The sequence below is a fragment of the Rhincodon typus genome, unplaced genomic scaffold (genome assembly GCF_021869965.1).
Source record: "Rhincodon typus isolate 14 unplaced genomic scaffold, sRhiTyp1.1 hic_rhity00000841, whole genome shotgun sequence".
In the NCBI taxonomy this organism is placed as follows: domain Eukaryota; kingdom Metazoa; phylum Chordata; class Chondrichthyes; order Orectolobiformes; family Rhincodontidae; genus Rhincodon; species Rhincodon typus.
The window spans coordinates 1-17,613 of NW_025966479.1; the positions used below are offsets into that span (position 1 = coordinate 1).

The 17,613-nt window shown below is 40.2% G+C and overlaps 1 protein-coding gene across 1 annotated transcript in view; it reads right to left on the bottom strand.

The window, feature by feature from the left end:
• Nucleotides 1-95: 95 nt before the first annotated feature.
• Nucleotides 96-17,613, bottom strand: part of LOC109916767 (CREB-binding protein-like) — a gene marked incomplete at both ends in the record, with an annotated part of 39,433 nt that continues 21,915 nt past the window's right edge. The window contains 7 exons of the mRNA XM_048592226.1: nucleotides 96-285; nucleotides 1,078-1,257; nucleotides 2,925-3,344; nucleotides 4,519-4,704; nucleotides 6,162-6,286; nucleotides 9,136-9,198; nucleotides 9,931-10,038. Of these exons, the coding sequence (XP_048448183.1) occupies nucleotides 96-285; nucleotides 1,078-1,257; nucleotides 2,925-3,344; nucleotides 4,519-4,704; nucleotides 6,162-6,286; nucleotides 9,136-9,198; nucleotides 9,931-10,038 (1,272 nt within the window). The remainder of the gene's footprint in view (nucleotides 286-1,077; nucleotides 1,258-2,924; nucleotides 3,345-4,518; nucleotides 4,705-6,161; nucleotides 6,287-9,135; nucleotides 9,199-9,930; nucleotides 10,039-17,613) is intronic.

Consider the following 17,613-nt stretch of genomic DNA (forward strand, 5'->3'; position numbering starts at 1 on the left):
TTGTGTTTTTGAATGCCCCGTCTTCCCACAGACAAAATAATGTCTATAATAACATAGCTGCAATAAGTTATTGCTGTTCACCCAAAAACACCTACACTTTCTCCGTGACTGAGACGGTGATGCTGACGACTGAGAAGATGCATTGGTATCAGCCTCCTCTTCTTCTTTGGACTCAGTTTTGATCTCTGGTTTCTCCTCCTCCTCCTCCTCTTCCATTGGCTCTTCCTTAGTCGCAAGACTCTCATTGCTTTCTTCCTTCAACTGAGGACATGAAGGAACATCATTCTGCGGAAAGAAATTGCGTATAGCAATTATGTTTGCAGTCTCATATTTACCACCTTTTAATCACTGTCCTAACATACTTAAATTACTCTATACTTTTAAGAGCCAGTGACAATAATGAACTTTACTGCCAAAAAGGCAATTTAAAAATTTTAGTTAGGTTGCTTAAGTACTTCAGCCACTATATATAGTGGAGGTCCGTATTCCCAGCAGTCTGAGATCAGTACTCACTATAACAGCTAGTCAATTCAACAACTGCTGCAATTTCTTAAAGAACTTCTCCACCTCTAATTCCTGCTGCTCTGTGGTATAGTCCTTTCCTGTGATCAATTCCAAGCTCCAGTGAAGCAACTTGAACTTAGGGTTTTCAAACATTTTACTGTCATGCTGAGGCAACCTCAGTAATCTTGTCTGCTGCTACTTCTGCCCCAAACGTGCACTACATTCCACTAACTCTAAACTAAACCCATTAATGGCAGATTCCTGCTGCATCCATGGGATACAAATGGAATCGAAAGGTGGCCAACTATCATTACTCCACATTTGTAGCTCACATTTAATGTATGGAGTCTAATTTAGCACCTGTAAAATTCCATAATATGATAACAAAGACTCATCAAGTAAACTGTAATTTCAGTTCCCAAATTGCACTCCCTTTAAATACAACAAAACAAATGAAGTTAACTTGGGAAAATGTCCAATTCATTTTAGATTACAGTATGTTAAACAACCAAAGGATAAGTTTATACCTACAACACATGAAAAGCTTAAGGCGTTATCTGTTAGTCCTTGTACCTCAGTTTTGATATCCGCCTGTGTTTCTGGTACATCTGATTCAATTTCTTCCACTTTGAGCTCTGACTTGGTGTTAGACGGTGGTGCTTCAGCTATAAGTTGCTGTGAATTTGTGTCTGTACTAGCCACAGACGCTGGGGTAGCTACTTTACCATCTGCGCTTGCTGCAGAGTGAGACAGCTTTGAATTTAGGAAAGAAATAAAAACATTCAGCTGTGAAAACAAAATCTATGTAGCACAATGAGCAGCTGTGAAAGTACCCTATAAATCAGCAGTTGTGTTACAGAAGTTAATGAGTGATATGCAGACCATGGTTAATAACCTACTGTACTATTTACAGCACACAAAATAAAGTGTGAAAATGTAATTTTCAGTGTAAACTAAATTGTGCCACAGATTGAAAGATGCCTGCAGGAATGTTACTGTTAGCCTGACGATGCCAGATTGTACTGCAGGTAGTATAAAGATACCCATGATTCTAAATGCATTTAACATCTTGGCATAATTAACATCGCAGATAGAACTATTTCTCATATTTAAGGCAAGAAGTCACACAACACCAGGTTACAGTCAAACAAGTTTTGAAATCACAAGCTTTCGGAGCACTGCTCCTTCATCAGGTGGCTCTGAAAGCTTGTGATTTCAAATAAACCTGTTGGAGTATAACCTGGTATTGTGTGACTTCTAACCTTGTCCACCCCAGTGAAACACCAGCACCTCCACATCTTATATTTAATACTTTCGCAAAGAGGACACACCCTTGACCAGGTTATCAATTTGGAGTGTTACTGGTAAAGTAGTTGAGTTGGGGAAGTTATAATAGTCCAATGGTAAAAGACAAAAAAAATTGCCTTATACCAGTTAGCATCTGAAAAGGCAGGAAACTATTTCTAATTGACCTCTGCGTCTGAATACCTACAGCCAACAAAAAGCCCCAGAAAGTGTCATGTCCACACTGATTTGCCTTATTTTTTTAAAAGACGACTTCTGGCAGTTTAAATTTCAGTATTTATTTATTTAGCTAATGCAAATCCTTGAAGCTTCCTCATGTGCTCAGAAATTTGCCACTTAATCTGTAAAGAGGACACTCTTGGGCGATGTGCAGAATGGTTTACGTCAATCCACCAAGGACGTAGTTTTTTTTTACTGAGGTTCCAGTGGTGGAAGTTGGCAGTGCAGGTGCACTGACTTGGCTAAAACCTGTTTTGGAAGGACCACTCTCACTGTAGTAGTTCAACCTTGCCACTTGGTCGACAAGAGTTGTCACAAGAACCTTGTTAGTGACTTTCCACGTATCCCATTCCTTGATCCAAGAGATGCAAGAAATATCAGTTACAGTACACTAGTTTGGCAATTTCCAATCCATGGGCCTCTCAGAATGACAGTATACTGCTCAATTAGCAGTATCACACTGTAGACCCATTTTCGTATGAACCAGGTGTAGATTGGCCAAACCCAAACTCACATCAGACATTCTGCAAAAAATAAAGTGCCTTCCTATCGTCCTCAAGTGAGGACAGCCTTTTTTGGATAGCTCAATTATGTGTTTTTGTCAGTCATGTACTTTGAGGACACGGAGAAACACACAGAAAATTTCCAATCGGGATTAACAAGCAGTAAAGGACATGAAAATCTTCACAATTTAACTTGCAGCATTAAGAACGTCTCCATATTTATGACAGCACTCAAATTACTAGGGAAACAAGTTACTAACTTATGAATACAGCAATTCAAATATTTCCCAGCGTAGAAGAAACATAAAATTGGTTCAACAACTCTAATCATCGGCTAAACTCTCATATTGTTATTGTGCAAAAAAACCTTCGTTAGATTCTAAGACTACTCACTGGAGTGGCAGGCTGAAGCGGCCCAGTAGCCTGCTGCATTGATTGTGGTGTTGCTACTGATGGCTGAGATTGCACTGGAGTTGGAGGCCGTGTTGGAGTCTGGGTCGGAGGTGGAGTCTGATTTGGGGTTGTGCTCCGCACTGGAGTTGGTGATGAAGCTCGCCCTGAGGAGGAAGCTGGAGTGGAGGCCTGAGACTGAGAGGTTGTTGGTTGAGGAGAAGTCATGCTGGATGGGGCCGGGTGTTGGATAGATGGCATACTTCCAGCAGCAGTAACAACGACAGGGGCAGAGACAGATGCAGGAGAAGGAGCTTGCCGAAGAGTTGGCTGAGAAACCGGTGCACAATGCATTTGAGCACTGGGTAGTCCAATCATGCTTACAGGATTGTTCAAAGGAAGTGAAGTGCCAGGTGCCTGATTCTGCTCCAAAAACACAAGCACAATCATTTCACTAACTCTATTAATAGTTACTGTAATAATTGAGAGAAGTTTAAATTAGTTAACTATGTTTTACATGGAAAAGCTTTTAAAAATGTATAAAACACAATAGAATAGTCAGAAAACTCCACAGTGGCAATTGCTGAGTACCAGCATACTGACAACATTCTCATTCCGCACTATTTGTCAGCATTCAAGCTATCTCAGATAGTTTATTCAATGAGGAGTGTGAAGCGTTGAGAAAAGTTCTTAATGAAAGCCATAAAGAGTACTGGTTTTCAGAGTTTAGACTTTTCTGTAGGCATGGGCAGTGGCATGTTGGTAATCTCACTGCACCAATAATCCTGAGACCCTAGAGAAATTAATTGAAATGCCACTATGTGAGCTAATGGAAATTAAATTCAATTAATCATTGTTAAATGAAAAGCTAATCTGATTTACCAAAAAGGATACCAAACTGCCTGTTCAACCTTACTTCTCTTGTATTTTACCTACCTTCTGACAACACAGCTTCCGCTAGAATGAATGAATTGATGCTGATCAAGGACAGTGGAGGGGGAAAAAAAGAGAGCCAACAGAAGTTCTTTTGTAAACAAGACATCAACAGAAGACAAAAACAGCTTCTGGAAGCACTCTGTTTAAATTTTAAGGGAAAACAAATATATAGTATTTCACTGGAGCATAAGGCTCCAGAACTGAGTAATAGTGACTTGAAAGAAAGATAGAAATTGTTGGTGAAGCTCAGCAAGTCTAGCAACATCTGAGGAGAGAAAGTAGAGTTCATGGTTCAAGAGTCACTGAACTTGAAATGTTAACTGTGTTTTCTCTTCACAGATACTGCCATACTTGTCGAAGTTTTCCAGATTTGTTTTTGTTTCAGATCTTTGGCATCCACAATTCTTTGTCTTATCATAGTGATTTGATAATGTCATAAGTATTTAGCTAAAAATGAGCCTACTTAAGAGCACTTAAAACTCAATGCCCCCTTTCAAAACCATAGTTGTTTCTACAAAAACAAGACACACTACATTTATTTAAAAGTAGAATGTTATAACACAAGAAAAGTTAAGAGAACTACAATTATTGCCACATCTTCATGCCCAACCAACAGCACCTGAATTAATAAGTGCACTTGATGTGGTTGTGCTGAATGTACCTGATTCATTCCAGACTGGTTTGCTGTTTGAGATATGCCCACATTATTCACATTCATTCCACCAGAGGCTGCAGAGAACTGGTTCTGGTTCATAAACTGGTTCTGGGGGGAGGACTGACTAATGTTATTGGTGTGTACTCCCAGCAAACCCTGGGGCTGTGGCAATCGGGAGGGTGATATTCCCATCTGGAAGAAAGTAAACAATGTCACAATTCATACCAAGACAAAAGAAAAATAAACTGACATTGCCTTGCATTCATAAAGCATCTTCGATATAGTAGAACTGGCTATTTCTCTTCCCACCCTCACCACGTAAAAGATATGGGTTTGATGACAAAATAGAATTCAACAGTCAACGACGTTAACTCTCCCACTGGCATCTTTCCCAAAAGGTAGCATTTCTATTAGGAAAACAGCAGTTTAGATATGAAATTCAGTTAAGCCAAGAATTATAAATCAGACATCATATGGATCAGTGAGGGACAGGGGCAATAGACAGATGGGTGGATATTAGCAAGAGTTAGATAAACTGAAGAATATGAAGTATGAACAATGTGGGGAGGGAGGGAGGCAGTTTGCCAGTAGGAGAGCACTTGAATAATCAAGTCTGGTGATGGAGGGGTCAATTACTAGGGGACACAGGTTCAAGGTGGGAGTGGGAGTGGGAGTGGGAGTGGGAATTTAAAAGAGATGGGCGAGGCAAGTTTTTCACACAAAGGATGGCGAGTGCCTGGAATGCACCACCAGAGGTGGTGACGGAAGCAAATAAAATAGCAGCATTTAAGAAGCACCTGGACGAATACTTAAAAGGAAGGGAATAGAGGGATATGGATCCTATAAGTGAAGACAGTTTCAGTATGGAAGGGTAAAATATGTTGGTTCACGCTTGGAGGGCCGAAGAGCCTGTTCCGGTGTTGCACTGTTCTTTTGTCTTTGGTGACAAGGCCATGAAGGATGGTGCCATTGGCAGATAGGTAAAGAGTAAGATGAAAATCCATCACCTAGGGGAAGAAGCATTTTGAATGGGAGCATCTTATCCTGATGACAACTAAAATCTCTTCCTCAACAGTACAACTAAAAAAGATGACTGATTACTCTCCTCCAATGTAAATTCTGGCTCATTGATGGTTTGGTTGGTTGTTACATCTACCTGCACATCAATGTACTTTTAAGATGTTTCAACTGAAAAGAGTTAAACACAAATCCAAGCAGGTGACCTTTTATTGGCAAGTTTAACCATGGAGATTGAAATCTTGTATTGTGTGACAGTGTAAAGACAGTAATGTTAGTACAAAAGTAAAGAGACAGCCAACATTTAAATTCTAAGGAAATTTAGGTGCACTGATTAGTACTGGTTTGAAATCGCCTTGCTGTTTGCAGAGGATGCCAAGTAGAAAGACAATAATATGGTCAGCATTCTGAAATATTGTGTGGCAGGTTTCTTGGATTACTGTCATGCAGCATCATTTTACAATTTCCTAAACACAACCCTCACTTACACACAGCTATGTCTTGCAAATTTAGCACATGCAATACATTATCAAAGTAACTGAGTTTTTTCCCTTATCAGTAAATATGACTGAGGTACTGGTGATTTTCTAGTCTCATTAGCAATGAAATGGCTGATCAAAAGAAGTAATTACCGCTGGAATTGATCCCATATTGCTCATCTGTACAGTATGGTTCATGGGAGGTGTTCCACGTGGTCCCATGGGTCCCTGTGGCATCTGCACATTCCCCAATGACATGGAACCAAACTGGTTTATACCTGAGAAAACAAACACATTCTTTTCATTAACTAAAACTGAACTACATTAAACTAATATAGAAGTTTCTCATCAATGGACTTTGGAGGACGATAGGAGATGCTTCATTATCATACCACACAACAAAGCACCAAACTAATTCTTTCCTGCGCACACCAGTTACAGAACCTGGTTCATTTTTCCTCAGTGAATCAGTCCAACCCCCTGATTCTCCTTGTACCTTCCCAATTGATCGTGGTACATATCAATGGGAGTCAGGGACATTCTGTTACCACACAAGTGTTCACAAACAAATGCACTTCTGTGCGATCCTTGCTGATGACCAAAGATAATCCACTCCTTTCCAGCCCAGCCTTCAGGCCTTTGTCACTTTCAGGTTTGCTTACTTCAATATTCTCCTAGGTGGTGTCTTATGAGCCACACTTCATACATTCCAATGTATTCAAAACGCTTTCGCGCTGTTCACTTGTCCATCAAGCCTGTCCTCACTCATCTACATTGTGTTTTTTCCAAAATTTTGAAGTCTCACCTTTGTGCTCAACTCTTCCCATCGTCTCTAACATTCCACAGCCATACAATCCAACTTAAACCATCAATGCCAACCTCTTGTGCATATGTCCTTCTTTCACCTCATCTCTTTCACTTTTCCTTTCACATACCTCAGCCCTATCAAAACTCAGTCTGTAAGCGAGTAAAGGCAAAAAGGATCAAAGTCAAGCCTTTTCTTTTAAACTTAACAGCTTTTACTTGCAGAGGTTATATACGTATACTTCCTTTTCCTTCCAGCTTGAACTTACATATAATACATTTGATGGACCAACTATACTCCTTTTGGAACATGAGGACTCCATGGCTCTACGTAGGTACAAGTGACTTTCCACACACTCCAACTGAATATAAATAACAACAAATTGCTCTACAATTATCAAGCTACACATGGAAATGATCTATCCCAAGACCCAGTTCAAATCAAACTTTTGGTTATATTTTCTAACCTATTTTTGCCTCATCTTGTAACTCTAAGAACAACTTCCCAAATCATTTCAATGTTACAGGCATTTGAAATGCAAGTTGTTGTTTTCGAGGGGGAAAGCAGAAGAGAGGGAATAAAGAGAGATTTAAGACATTTTCAATGGACACTTCCCGAATAGTGGTCAGGAGTGGAAACCTATTTTCCCTCTCACTAACCGCAGAGCACAGGGGTCAACTGTAGCATCTCTGTGGTGGAGATAAGTTAACTCGGTGGAAAAAAAAAGGAATCAATCCTGGAACCATAACCACTTACATGACACAGTTAATCACTGGATAAACTGAGTTATTACGACAACTGCAACCCTTTTCCCAAAAATAAATGCCTGCTTGTTTCATTACAGTACAATTGAAAACTAGTTGTTGTGGCATCATGAATAGTTAGGGGAACTGGACGTGGATTTGAACTTCCCGCAGTTAATGTGAAATAAACAAATGTCTCTGTTCTGTGGTTACATGGCTCACTGGTATATTAACAGAATTTGCTATGTTGTATTTGGAGGTGTTACTCCGTATCCATAATGGGGAGAAAAGAGATTTGCATTTTACATACTGCTTTTCTTGACCACAGGACATTTCAAACATCTACTGTCAATGAAGTACTTATTGAAACGTAGTCATTTCCATGATGCAGGATGTGCAGCAACCGATTCATGCACAGCTAGTTCCCACAAACAGTAATGTAATAGTAAATAGATAATATGTATTTTTGATATTGCTTGAAGGATAAATATTGACTGGGATATCAAAGGTAACCTTCTGTTGTGGGATCTTTGATATTCAACTTGGAAAGCAAACAAAGTCTTGGTTTTTGTCTCATTTGAAAGATGGTACCTCTGTGCAACATTCCCTTTGTACCAGACAAGACTTTCAGTGTAGATGTGATGCTCCATTCTCAGGAATGGGAGTGGAAACCACGAGTATATGACTCAGAAGAGACAGAGTTGTCACTGGAGTCACAACTCATTCTATAGTTCCCAACTCAAGAAGTATTTTACCATAGGGAATGGAGTGAATACAGAGCAAAGGAATATTATTCTTAAGCTTTTACATTTTGTAAAAGAGGAGAACAGATGAATGGTGAAAAAAATTAACAGTGGTTAGTGCTGAATATTTTAAGGAAATTGCAGTCGATAACTGCTAACTAAACATTAACTTACACAGGATCCTTCAACTTCACAAGATGTAAGAAATCTTAAACTGTAATGTAAAAACATTATATTTACAAGTTCCCAATCTTCAAACAATTGGTAGAAACTAACGTTTTAATTTTTTAATTGGTCACAAAAGATTTTGTCCATTGGAAATTCAGCAGGCAGGCACTACAACCAAAAATACCAGACACTAGATTTTCACCCTTCTCTCACAAAGGTAATATGAAGTTTTGAACCTTGATGTTAAGGGGCTCCTGTGTAGAAGCTCAATGGCAAGATTTGGACAGGTACATGAATACGAAAAGTTGAGAGGGATAGGGGTCATATGCAGGCAAATGGGACTATTTCTGACTCTATAATCATTTCCATAAAATACACATACCAGCACGGATCACAGGAATCCAATCAGAGGCAGAACTATTTCCTTCCAGAAACAAATGATGAGACATTTTTAACATTCAGAAGGCATATTGTGGTGCCATCTACAGGTGCAATATGTACTGCAGACAAATACTGCAATTCAAGATGTACTTTTTCCAGAGACAGAGTCTGACATAGGAGTTCTCAGATCATCAAGAAATTGAGTGTTGTGACCCATTTGTAGATTTTAATGAACAAAAGATTTTGTTACTCATTATAAAGGGAAACATTATGGAAAATTTACTTGCCTTGAGATCCTGGCATTCGATTTATCATCTGATTTGGCACATTTGGCATAGACAAGGGTCCATCTTGAAAAAAATAAAACTATTGTCAGAATTATATCTTCTAAAAATATTTCTTACAAAAAGCATTTACCAGAAGCATTGACATACTGCATAGTTCATAGAAAGTAACCAGTAAAACTAAAAAGTAGTGTGGGTTTTTTGTCAAATACGTTTAAGATTAAGGTAGAAATCTTACAATCCCTTGGGCGATTCAAAAGAAATAGTTAAAGTCCATGCAAGAGCAGTATGTATGTAAATATTTGAAAGCCAAATATTTGGCCTAAGTGAGAAGATGGTCAGTTAAATTCGCTTTCACTCTTCATTTTTTTTGGACAAATGATGGAACTGGATAAAATAGCACAGATGGCAGGCCGCACTTCATAAACGATACCAGAATGGAAGTACATACCATCGACATCTATTATGAATCACCCAGTGATGTTCTGTAAAGACATGCTTCTAATCTTGCACACAGCCTGGCAGACATTCAACTGAAAACTTCTTTAGATCTTCGCAAAATTAGAAAAAGAGTTCAAGGAGTTTTGCTTTCTTGACCCTACATGTCTGATGATAGTGGAACTGTACTTCCAAATTGATTTGTACTGAGCATTAAGACAGAAGAAATTTTAAAAAAACGCAATTTGCAATTTGCTGTGAATCTGTTCATATTTATTTTTATTTTATAGCCCTTGCCACTGTCTAACAATGTTTATTCTTCAGCTTTGGAAGCAGAGGAAATCAAGTGACAATACTTACCTCCAAAGTTACTACAATTCTGTTTGATTGGTTGACACTCAGTACTTTGAAAAAGTTTTTGTGGAAATAACTCAAAGTCGTAAGGTTCACTTATACAGGTATTTGTATCTACAAAAAAGAAAAATGTTTGGGACAAGCTCTCAAAAAATGCATCACTCTACCCTTAGAACAGAGAGGCTATCAGTCATAGTGCCAACTCTTGATTGCGAGCACATGACTTCTGTTGAGAGGTACACTATTCCCAAAGCACAAGTTAGGAGTATGATGAAATTCTCCCGGCCTGCCTGAACAAGTGCATCTCCAATAACTATCACGAAGCCTGACATCACCCAAGACAAAGCAGTTCACTTGATTAGCATCCTATTATTCACTCATACACAATGATAAAGTACCTACAATCCACGGATACATTGTAGCAACTTTTCAACACTTCTCTAACAGCACCTTTCAAACCCATGGCAAACCTAACACCTAAACGGACAAGAACAGGGCACAGAAGGAATACCACTACCTGCAAGCTCTGCTCCAAGCGACACACTGTTCTGAATTGAAACCACGTAGCCACTCCTTCACTATTGTTAGATCAAAATCTTGAAACTTCTTGTACATGGCAAGAAACACCACTGTCAGTGTACCCAATGCACACAGACTGCAGTTGTTTTCACCACCTTTTCATGGTTAAATAGGGATGGGCAACAAGTACTGACCATACTGACTGCACCCATGTTTCATGAACCGATGAAAATAAATCAGTAGGAAATGAGGTAAGGACAAGATTGAGGACGACTGTGATGGTCTTCATGCTGGAGTTTTAAGAAAAGTGTCACAGTAGCCAGTATATTGCTGATATCTATGGAATCATACAGATGAGGAAGACACAGCCTTTAGCAATGGAAGAGGAAAGAGATGAGAAATAGACCCAATAACTCACCTTGAGTGTAAGCGTCACTGGAAAGTGAACTGACTTGGGAGAGGGGAGATATAGGCTTACAAAGCAAGAAGATACAGCAGCTATTTGGATAACAATACCCAGAGTGAGACAAGAAGGGACAGAATGCAAAAAAACAGAAACAGTAAATAGGATCAAGGGGTAAAAAAACAAACAGTAAGAAGGTAAAATTAATGGCTCTTTATGTGAATACGCATAGCATTAGAAACAAAATAAATGCACAAATACAGGTAACAAGGTTCGATCTTATAGCCATTATGGAGGTATAGTTACAAGGAGAACAAAATATTCAGAGGTTGTAACTTCCTGAAAGGACAGGGTGGTGGGGTAGTATTGTTAGCATGGGATGGCGTAAGCAAGAAATGATCTTGGATCAGAAGACGTGCAATCTATTCGGACAGAGGAGAGATCACATTCGGAATGTGACACATTATACATTCCCTTGTTTGTCTGTAGGAGACCTACATTTATCTTACAGTGTGTCCAAGAGTTTGGAGAATTGAGGTGTTTCTTGCTTGCTTTTATGGTCCATAGTTTGTAAGGTCTTTTTACAGGATAAATTGCAGCCGACGATTGGTGGCCCACCACGAAATAAAGTGACATCACAGGAAAACCATAAGTACATTGGTTGGTCATAGCTACTAATTTCACTACTATAGGTTAATATCAGATTGAAGGAAAACAGGGGAAATATTTACAGGTTACAAGCTAAAAGACAAGTTGGATCTTTTTTAAAAAAATTAAAAACTAAGTAAATAAAATAGAGATGCAGGGCCAGGCGATATGTTGTACCTGCACAATGTGGGAGCTGGTGGACCCCATTTTGGTTTATAGTGACCACATCTGCAGCAAGTGTTGGTTGTTTGAGGAACTCCAGTTCAGAGTTTCAGGAGACAGTCACACTCCTTAGATTAACTACCTCAAATTCATCCTCAAAGAGGATGAGAAAACTGATCAAAGCACCATAGTACAGAAAACCATTTGGGGGGCAGGAAAGAGAAATGTACCTGTAATTTGCGATAGCATAGTCAGTGGATTGGGCACTCTATTCTGTAGTCAGGATTGAGAGTCCCAAAGGCTAAGTTGCCTGCCTGGTGCCCAGGTTCAGGACATCTAATCTGGGCTGCAGTGGGAGGAGAAAGATCCGGTTATCGTAGTCCACGTAGGTATCAATGATATAGATGGAAAGAGGTTCTGCTGAAGGAATATGAGCAGCTAAGGGTTAAGTTAAAAAGCAGAACCTAAAAGATAATAATCTACAGTTTACTATCTAAGCCACAAACTAATTAGCACAGGGTCAACAAAATACAAAAACATTAGTAGGTATCATATATAGATCCCCAACCTGCAGTGGTGATGTCGAGAATGGCATTAAACAGGAAATTAGAGATGCACAAGGGAATATCGGTGATCATGCATGATTTTATTCTGCACATAGACTGGGCACATCAAATCAGCCACAATGCCATAGGGGAGGAATTCCTGGAGTGTATATGGGATGGTTTTCTTGACCAATATGTGGAGGAACCAACTAGAGAACAAGCCATCTTGGACTGGGTGCTCAGTAATGAGAAGGGAATCATTGGCAATCTAGCCGAGAGACACTCCTTGGGGAAGAGTGACCACAACATGACAGAACTTTTTAATCAAGATGGAGGGTGAGGCTGTTGATTTGGAGACTAGGGTGCTGAACCTTAATAAAGGAAACTACGAGGATATGAGGTGTGAGTTGGTCTTGATAGATTGGGGAGAATTACTTCAAGGGATGACAGTGGATAGGCAACGGCAAACATTCAAGGAATGCATGGGGGATCTGCAACAACTGTTTATTCCTGTCTGTCGCAATAGCAAAATTGGTAAGAGGGCCAATCCATGGCTTACAAAAGGAAATAAGAGATAGTATCTGATCCTAGGAAGGAGCATACAGATTGGCCAAGAAAAATAATAAATCTGAGGATTGTGAGCAGTTTAGAATTCAGCAAAGAATGACCAAGGCATTGATTAAGAAGGGGAAAACAGAGTACGAAAATAAGCTTGCACACTGACGCCAAGAGTTTCTATAGGTTCATGAAGAGAAACAGATTGGTAAAGACAAATGTAGGTCCCCCACAGACAGAAATGGGGGCATTATAATAGGGGACAAAGAAATGGTTGAGGAACTGAATATATACTTTGATTCTGTCTTCACAAAATACAACACAAATCAGATACCAGAATTGTTGCAGGATGCAAGATTTAGTGAGAGGGAAGAACTGAGGGAGATCTATATTGGTAGAGAAATGGTACTGAGAAAACGGTTGGGATTGAAGGCTGATAAATCCCCAGGGCCTGATAATCTACATCCCAGAGTACTTAAGGAAGTAGCTCTAGAAGTAGTGGATGCATTGGTGGTCATCTTCCAGGATTCCATAGACTCTAGAACAGTCCTTGCAGTTTGGAGGTTGGCTAATATTACTCCAATTTTCAAAAAGGAAGGTAGAGAGAAAACAGGGAGTTATAGACTTGTGAGCCTACCGTCAGTAGTGGGGAAAATTCTCAAATCCATTGTCAAGAATTTTATAGCAGACCATTTAGAAAGCAGAGGCAGGATCAGAGAGTCAGCAATGGATTGATGAAGGGGAAATCATGCTTGACAAATCTGTTGGAATTCTATGAAGATGTAACTAGTAGAGTTGACAAGGGGGAGCCAGTCGATGTAGTATATTTAGACTTTCAAAAAGCGTTTGACAAAGTCTCACGTAAGAGATTAATGTGCAAGATTAAAGCGCATGGGATTGGGGAAAGTGTATTGATATGAACAGGAACCTTGTTGGCAGAGAGGAAACAAAGAGTAAGAATTAATGGGTTCTTTTCAAATTGGGAGGCAGTAACTAGTGGGGTGCCACAGGGATCAGAGCTGGGATCCCGGCTATTCACAATATTTATTAATGATTTGGATAAGAGAACAAAATATAACATCTCCAAGTTTGCTGATTATACCAAGTTGGGTGGGAAGGTGAACTGTGACGAAGATGCAGAGAACCTTCAGCATGATCTCAACAGCTTGGGTGAGTGGGCAAATCAATGGCAGATGCAGTGAAATTTACCTGAATGGCTGTAAACTGGGCGAGGGATGTATGCAGCAGGACCTGGGCATCCTTGTGCACCAGTCACTGGAGGTAAGCATGCAGGTGCAGCAGGCGGTAAAGAAGGCAAATGGTATGTTGGCCTTTATTATGAGACGTTTTGAGTACAGGCGCAGGGATGTGCTGTTGCAGTTGTACAAGGCCTTGGTGAGACCACATCTGGAATATCTTATGCAATGTTGATATCCCTTTCTGAGGAAGGATGCTCTTGCTCTCGACGGAGTGCAGCGAAGGTTTACCAGGCTGATTCTGGGGATGGTGTGTCTGACACATGAGAGACTGACTAGGTTGGGATTGTTTTTGTTGGAGTTCGGATGAATGGGGGGTGATTTCATAGAGACTTCTAAAATTCTAAAAGGACTGGACAGGTTTGATGCAGGGAGGATGTTCCTGATGGTGGGTGTCTTCAGAACCAGAGGTCACAGTATGAGGATTTGGGGTGGACGATTTAGAACGGAGATGAGGAAACATTTCTTCACCCAAAGAGTGGTGAGTCTGTGGAATTCATTACCACAGGAAGTAGTTAATGCCAAAACATTGAATGTATTCAAAAGGCAACTAGACATAGCACTTGGGGTGAATGGGACCAAAGGTTATAGGGAGAAAGCAGGATTAGGCTACTGAGTTGGACGATCAGCCATGATCGTGATGAATGGCAGAGCAGGCTTGAAGGGCTGAATGGCCTCCCTCTTGCTCCTATCTTCTATGTTTCTATGCTAACAAGATTAAACGGCTAAAGGCATGGCTGAAAGATTGGTTTGGGAGAATTCATGGGACATTGGTACTAGCACTCGGGAAGGAGGTATTCTGCTAGGACGAGCTCCATCTGAATCATGGTGGGACCAGAGGCCTGTTAAATTACATACCTTGAGTTATGGATAGGGTTTTAAACTAAATTGTCTTTTGGGGCGGGGGAGGGAGCAGCGATGTTCAACCACATGGAAAATCATGGCAATGTTAAAAGGTTGGGGCAGGGTTATTCAGGAGAAGTTATTAAAGTTTTCAGAACAAGTAATAGGACAGGGAGCATTGAAAGGCTCAGGCATTTAATTTTGGGCACAGCAGGCGACAACTATGAGAAGGGGGGTAGTCAACACAGGACTGAAGGTGTTGTACTTAAATGCATGCAGCATATGAAACAAGGTAAACAAGCTTGTAGCACAGATTTAAATTGGCAAATATGTCATTCCAGGTATCAGAAATGTCGCTGCAAGGGCTACTAAATATCGAAGGATGCACGATCTATCAATAGGATGTGTAGATGAGTAGAAGGGGTGGGGTAGCCTTGTTTGCAAGAAATTAAATTAAATTGATAGCAAGAAGTGATATAAAGTCAGAAGATGTAGAATCTGTGTGGGTAGAGTTGAGGAATCACAAAAGAAAAAAACATCCTAAGGAGAGTTACATACAGGCCTCCTTGCAGTAGCCACAATGTGGGATAGAAAATAAATCAGGAAATAAAAAAGGCATGTAAGAAGGGCACTATTACAATAATCATGGGGGACTTCAATATGGAAGCAAATCCCAAGGAAAGAAATTTGTGGCATGGCTATGAAAAATTTTTTTAGTGCAGCTTGTGGTAGAGCCCACTTCAGAACAAGCAATTCTCGATTTAGTGATGTCTAATGAGGCACACTTGATTAAGGAGCTTAAGGGGACCATAATATGATAGAATTCATCCCACAGCTTGAGAGGGAGAAGCTGGAATCAGATACAATGGTATTACAATTGAGTAAAGGTAACTACAAAGACATGAGGAAGGAGCTGACCAGAGTTGATTAGAAAGGGAACCTGGCAGAGTTGACGGTGGAGCAGCAATGACAGGAGTTTCTGGGGGTAATTTGGGTGGCACAACAGAATTTATCCCAAGGAAGAAGAAACATACTAAAGGGAGGATGATGCAACGGTGGCTGACAAAAGGAAGTGAGACACAGCATAAAACAAAACAAAAAACGTACAATGTGGGAAGATTAGTACGAAGCCAGAGGACTGGAAAGTCTTTAATAACCAGCAGAGGGCAATTAGTGGGGGAGAAAAAAATGTTACAGCATGCTAACTTGTATTGTAAAAGAGGATTGCAAGAGCTTTTTTTAACATATGTAAAAGGTAAGAGAGAGGCAAGTGTGGACATTGGACTGCTCGAAATGAGGTTGGAAAAGTAATGGGGAATAAAGAAATAACAGAGGATCTGAACAGGTATTTTGCGTGAATCTTCACAGTGGAAGACACCAAAGGTATACCAGATCTTTGAGAGTCGAGGCAGCAGTGAGTGTAGTGGTTATCGCTAAGGAGAAGGTATTGGGGAAGCTTAAAGATCTGAAGGTGTTTAAATTATCTAGATCAGTTTCACTGTACTCCACGGTACTGAAGCAGATAGCGTAAGAGATTATAGAGGTATTTGTAGTGATCTTTCAGGAATCACTGGAGTCAGGGAGGGTTCCAAAGGATTGCAAAATGACTAAAGTAACACTCTTGCTTTAAAAGGGAGGGACAGAAGAGAGGATATTGTAGACCGCTTAGGCTGACCTTGGTTAATGGTAAGTCTTCAGTGTCCAATAGATTGGGAGAGATGAGATTTGGGAGAGTATAGTCAGCATGGCTTTATCAAGTGGAAGTCATGCCTAATAAATCTGTTAGAATTTGTTGAGGTGGCAATGAATAAAGGAGAGCCAGTGTGCGTGATCTATTTGGATTTCCAGAAGGTCTTTAACAAGATGCCACACAGGAAGCTGCCAAGTAAGAAAAGAGCCCATGGTGTTAGGGGCAAGGTACTGGTATGGATAGAGGATTGGTTAACTGGCAGAAGGCAGAGAGTGGGGAGAAAGGGGTCTTTTTCAGAATGGCAGCTGGTGAGTAGCAGGGTTCTGCAGGGGTCAGTGTTAGGATCACAACAATTCATGTTATACATTAACAATGTGGACGAAGGAACTGAAGGCATCATTGCTAAGTTTGCAGATGACACAGAGATAAGTAGTGTTTAGAGAACGGGGAGACAGGAGGGGGGCTTGGATAGACTAGGAGACTGGGCAAAGAAGTGGCAGATGGGATACAATGTGGGAAAGTACGAGATTATGTACTTTAGTAGGAAGAATAGAGGCATAGATTTTGAAATGGGGAAAGGCTTTGGAATGAGGCACAAAAGGGACAAAGGAGTCCTAGTACAGGATTCTCTCAAGGTTAACATACAGGTTCAGTTGGCAATTAGGAAAGCAAAAACCAGATTTAACATTAATTTCAAGAGGGTTATGATGCAAGAGCAGAGATGTACTGCTGAGACTGGATAAGAGTCTGGTCAGAGAACATTTGAAATATTGAGAGCAGTTTTAGGCTCCATTTGCTGGTATTGGACAGGTCCAGAGGAGGTTTATAAGAACCAGCCGTGGCAGAAAGGCTGGTCATGTGAGGGGCACTTAAGGACACTGGGTCTGTACTCAATAGAATTTAGAAGGAATGGAAATTTACAGAGTACTGAGAGTCCTGAATAGACTGGACATGTAGAAGATGTTTCTACTAGGAGGAATTATTAAGACCCAAGGACACGACCTCAGAATGGAGGGTAGACCCTTTAGAATTGAGATGAGGGGAATTTCTTCAGGCACAGGGTGATTA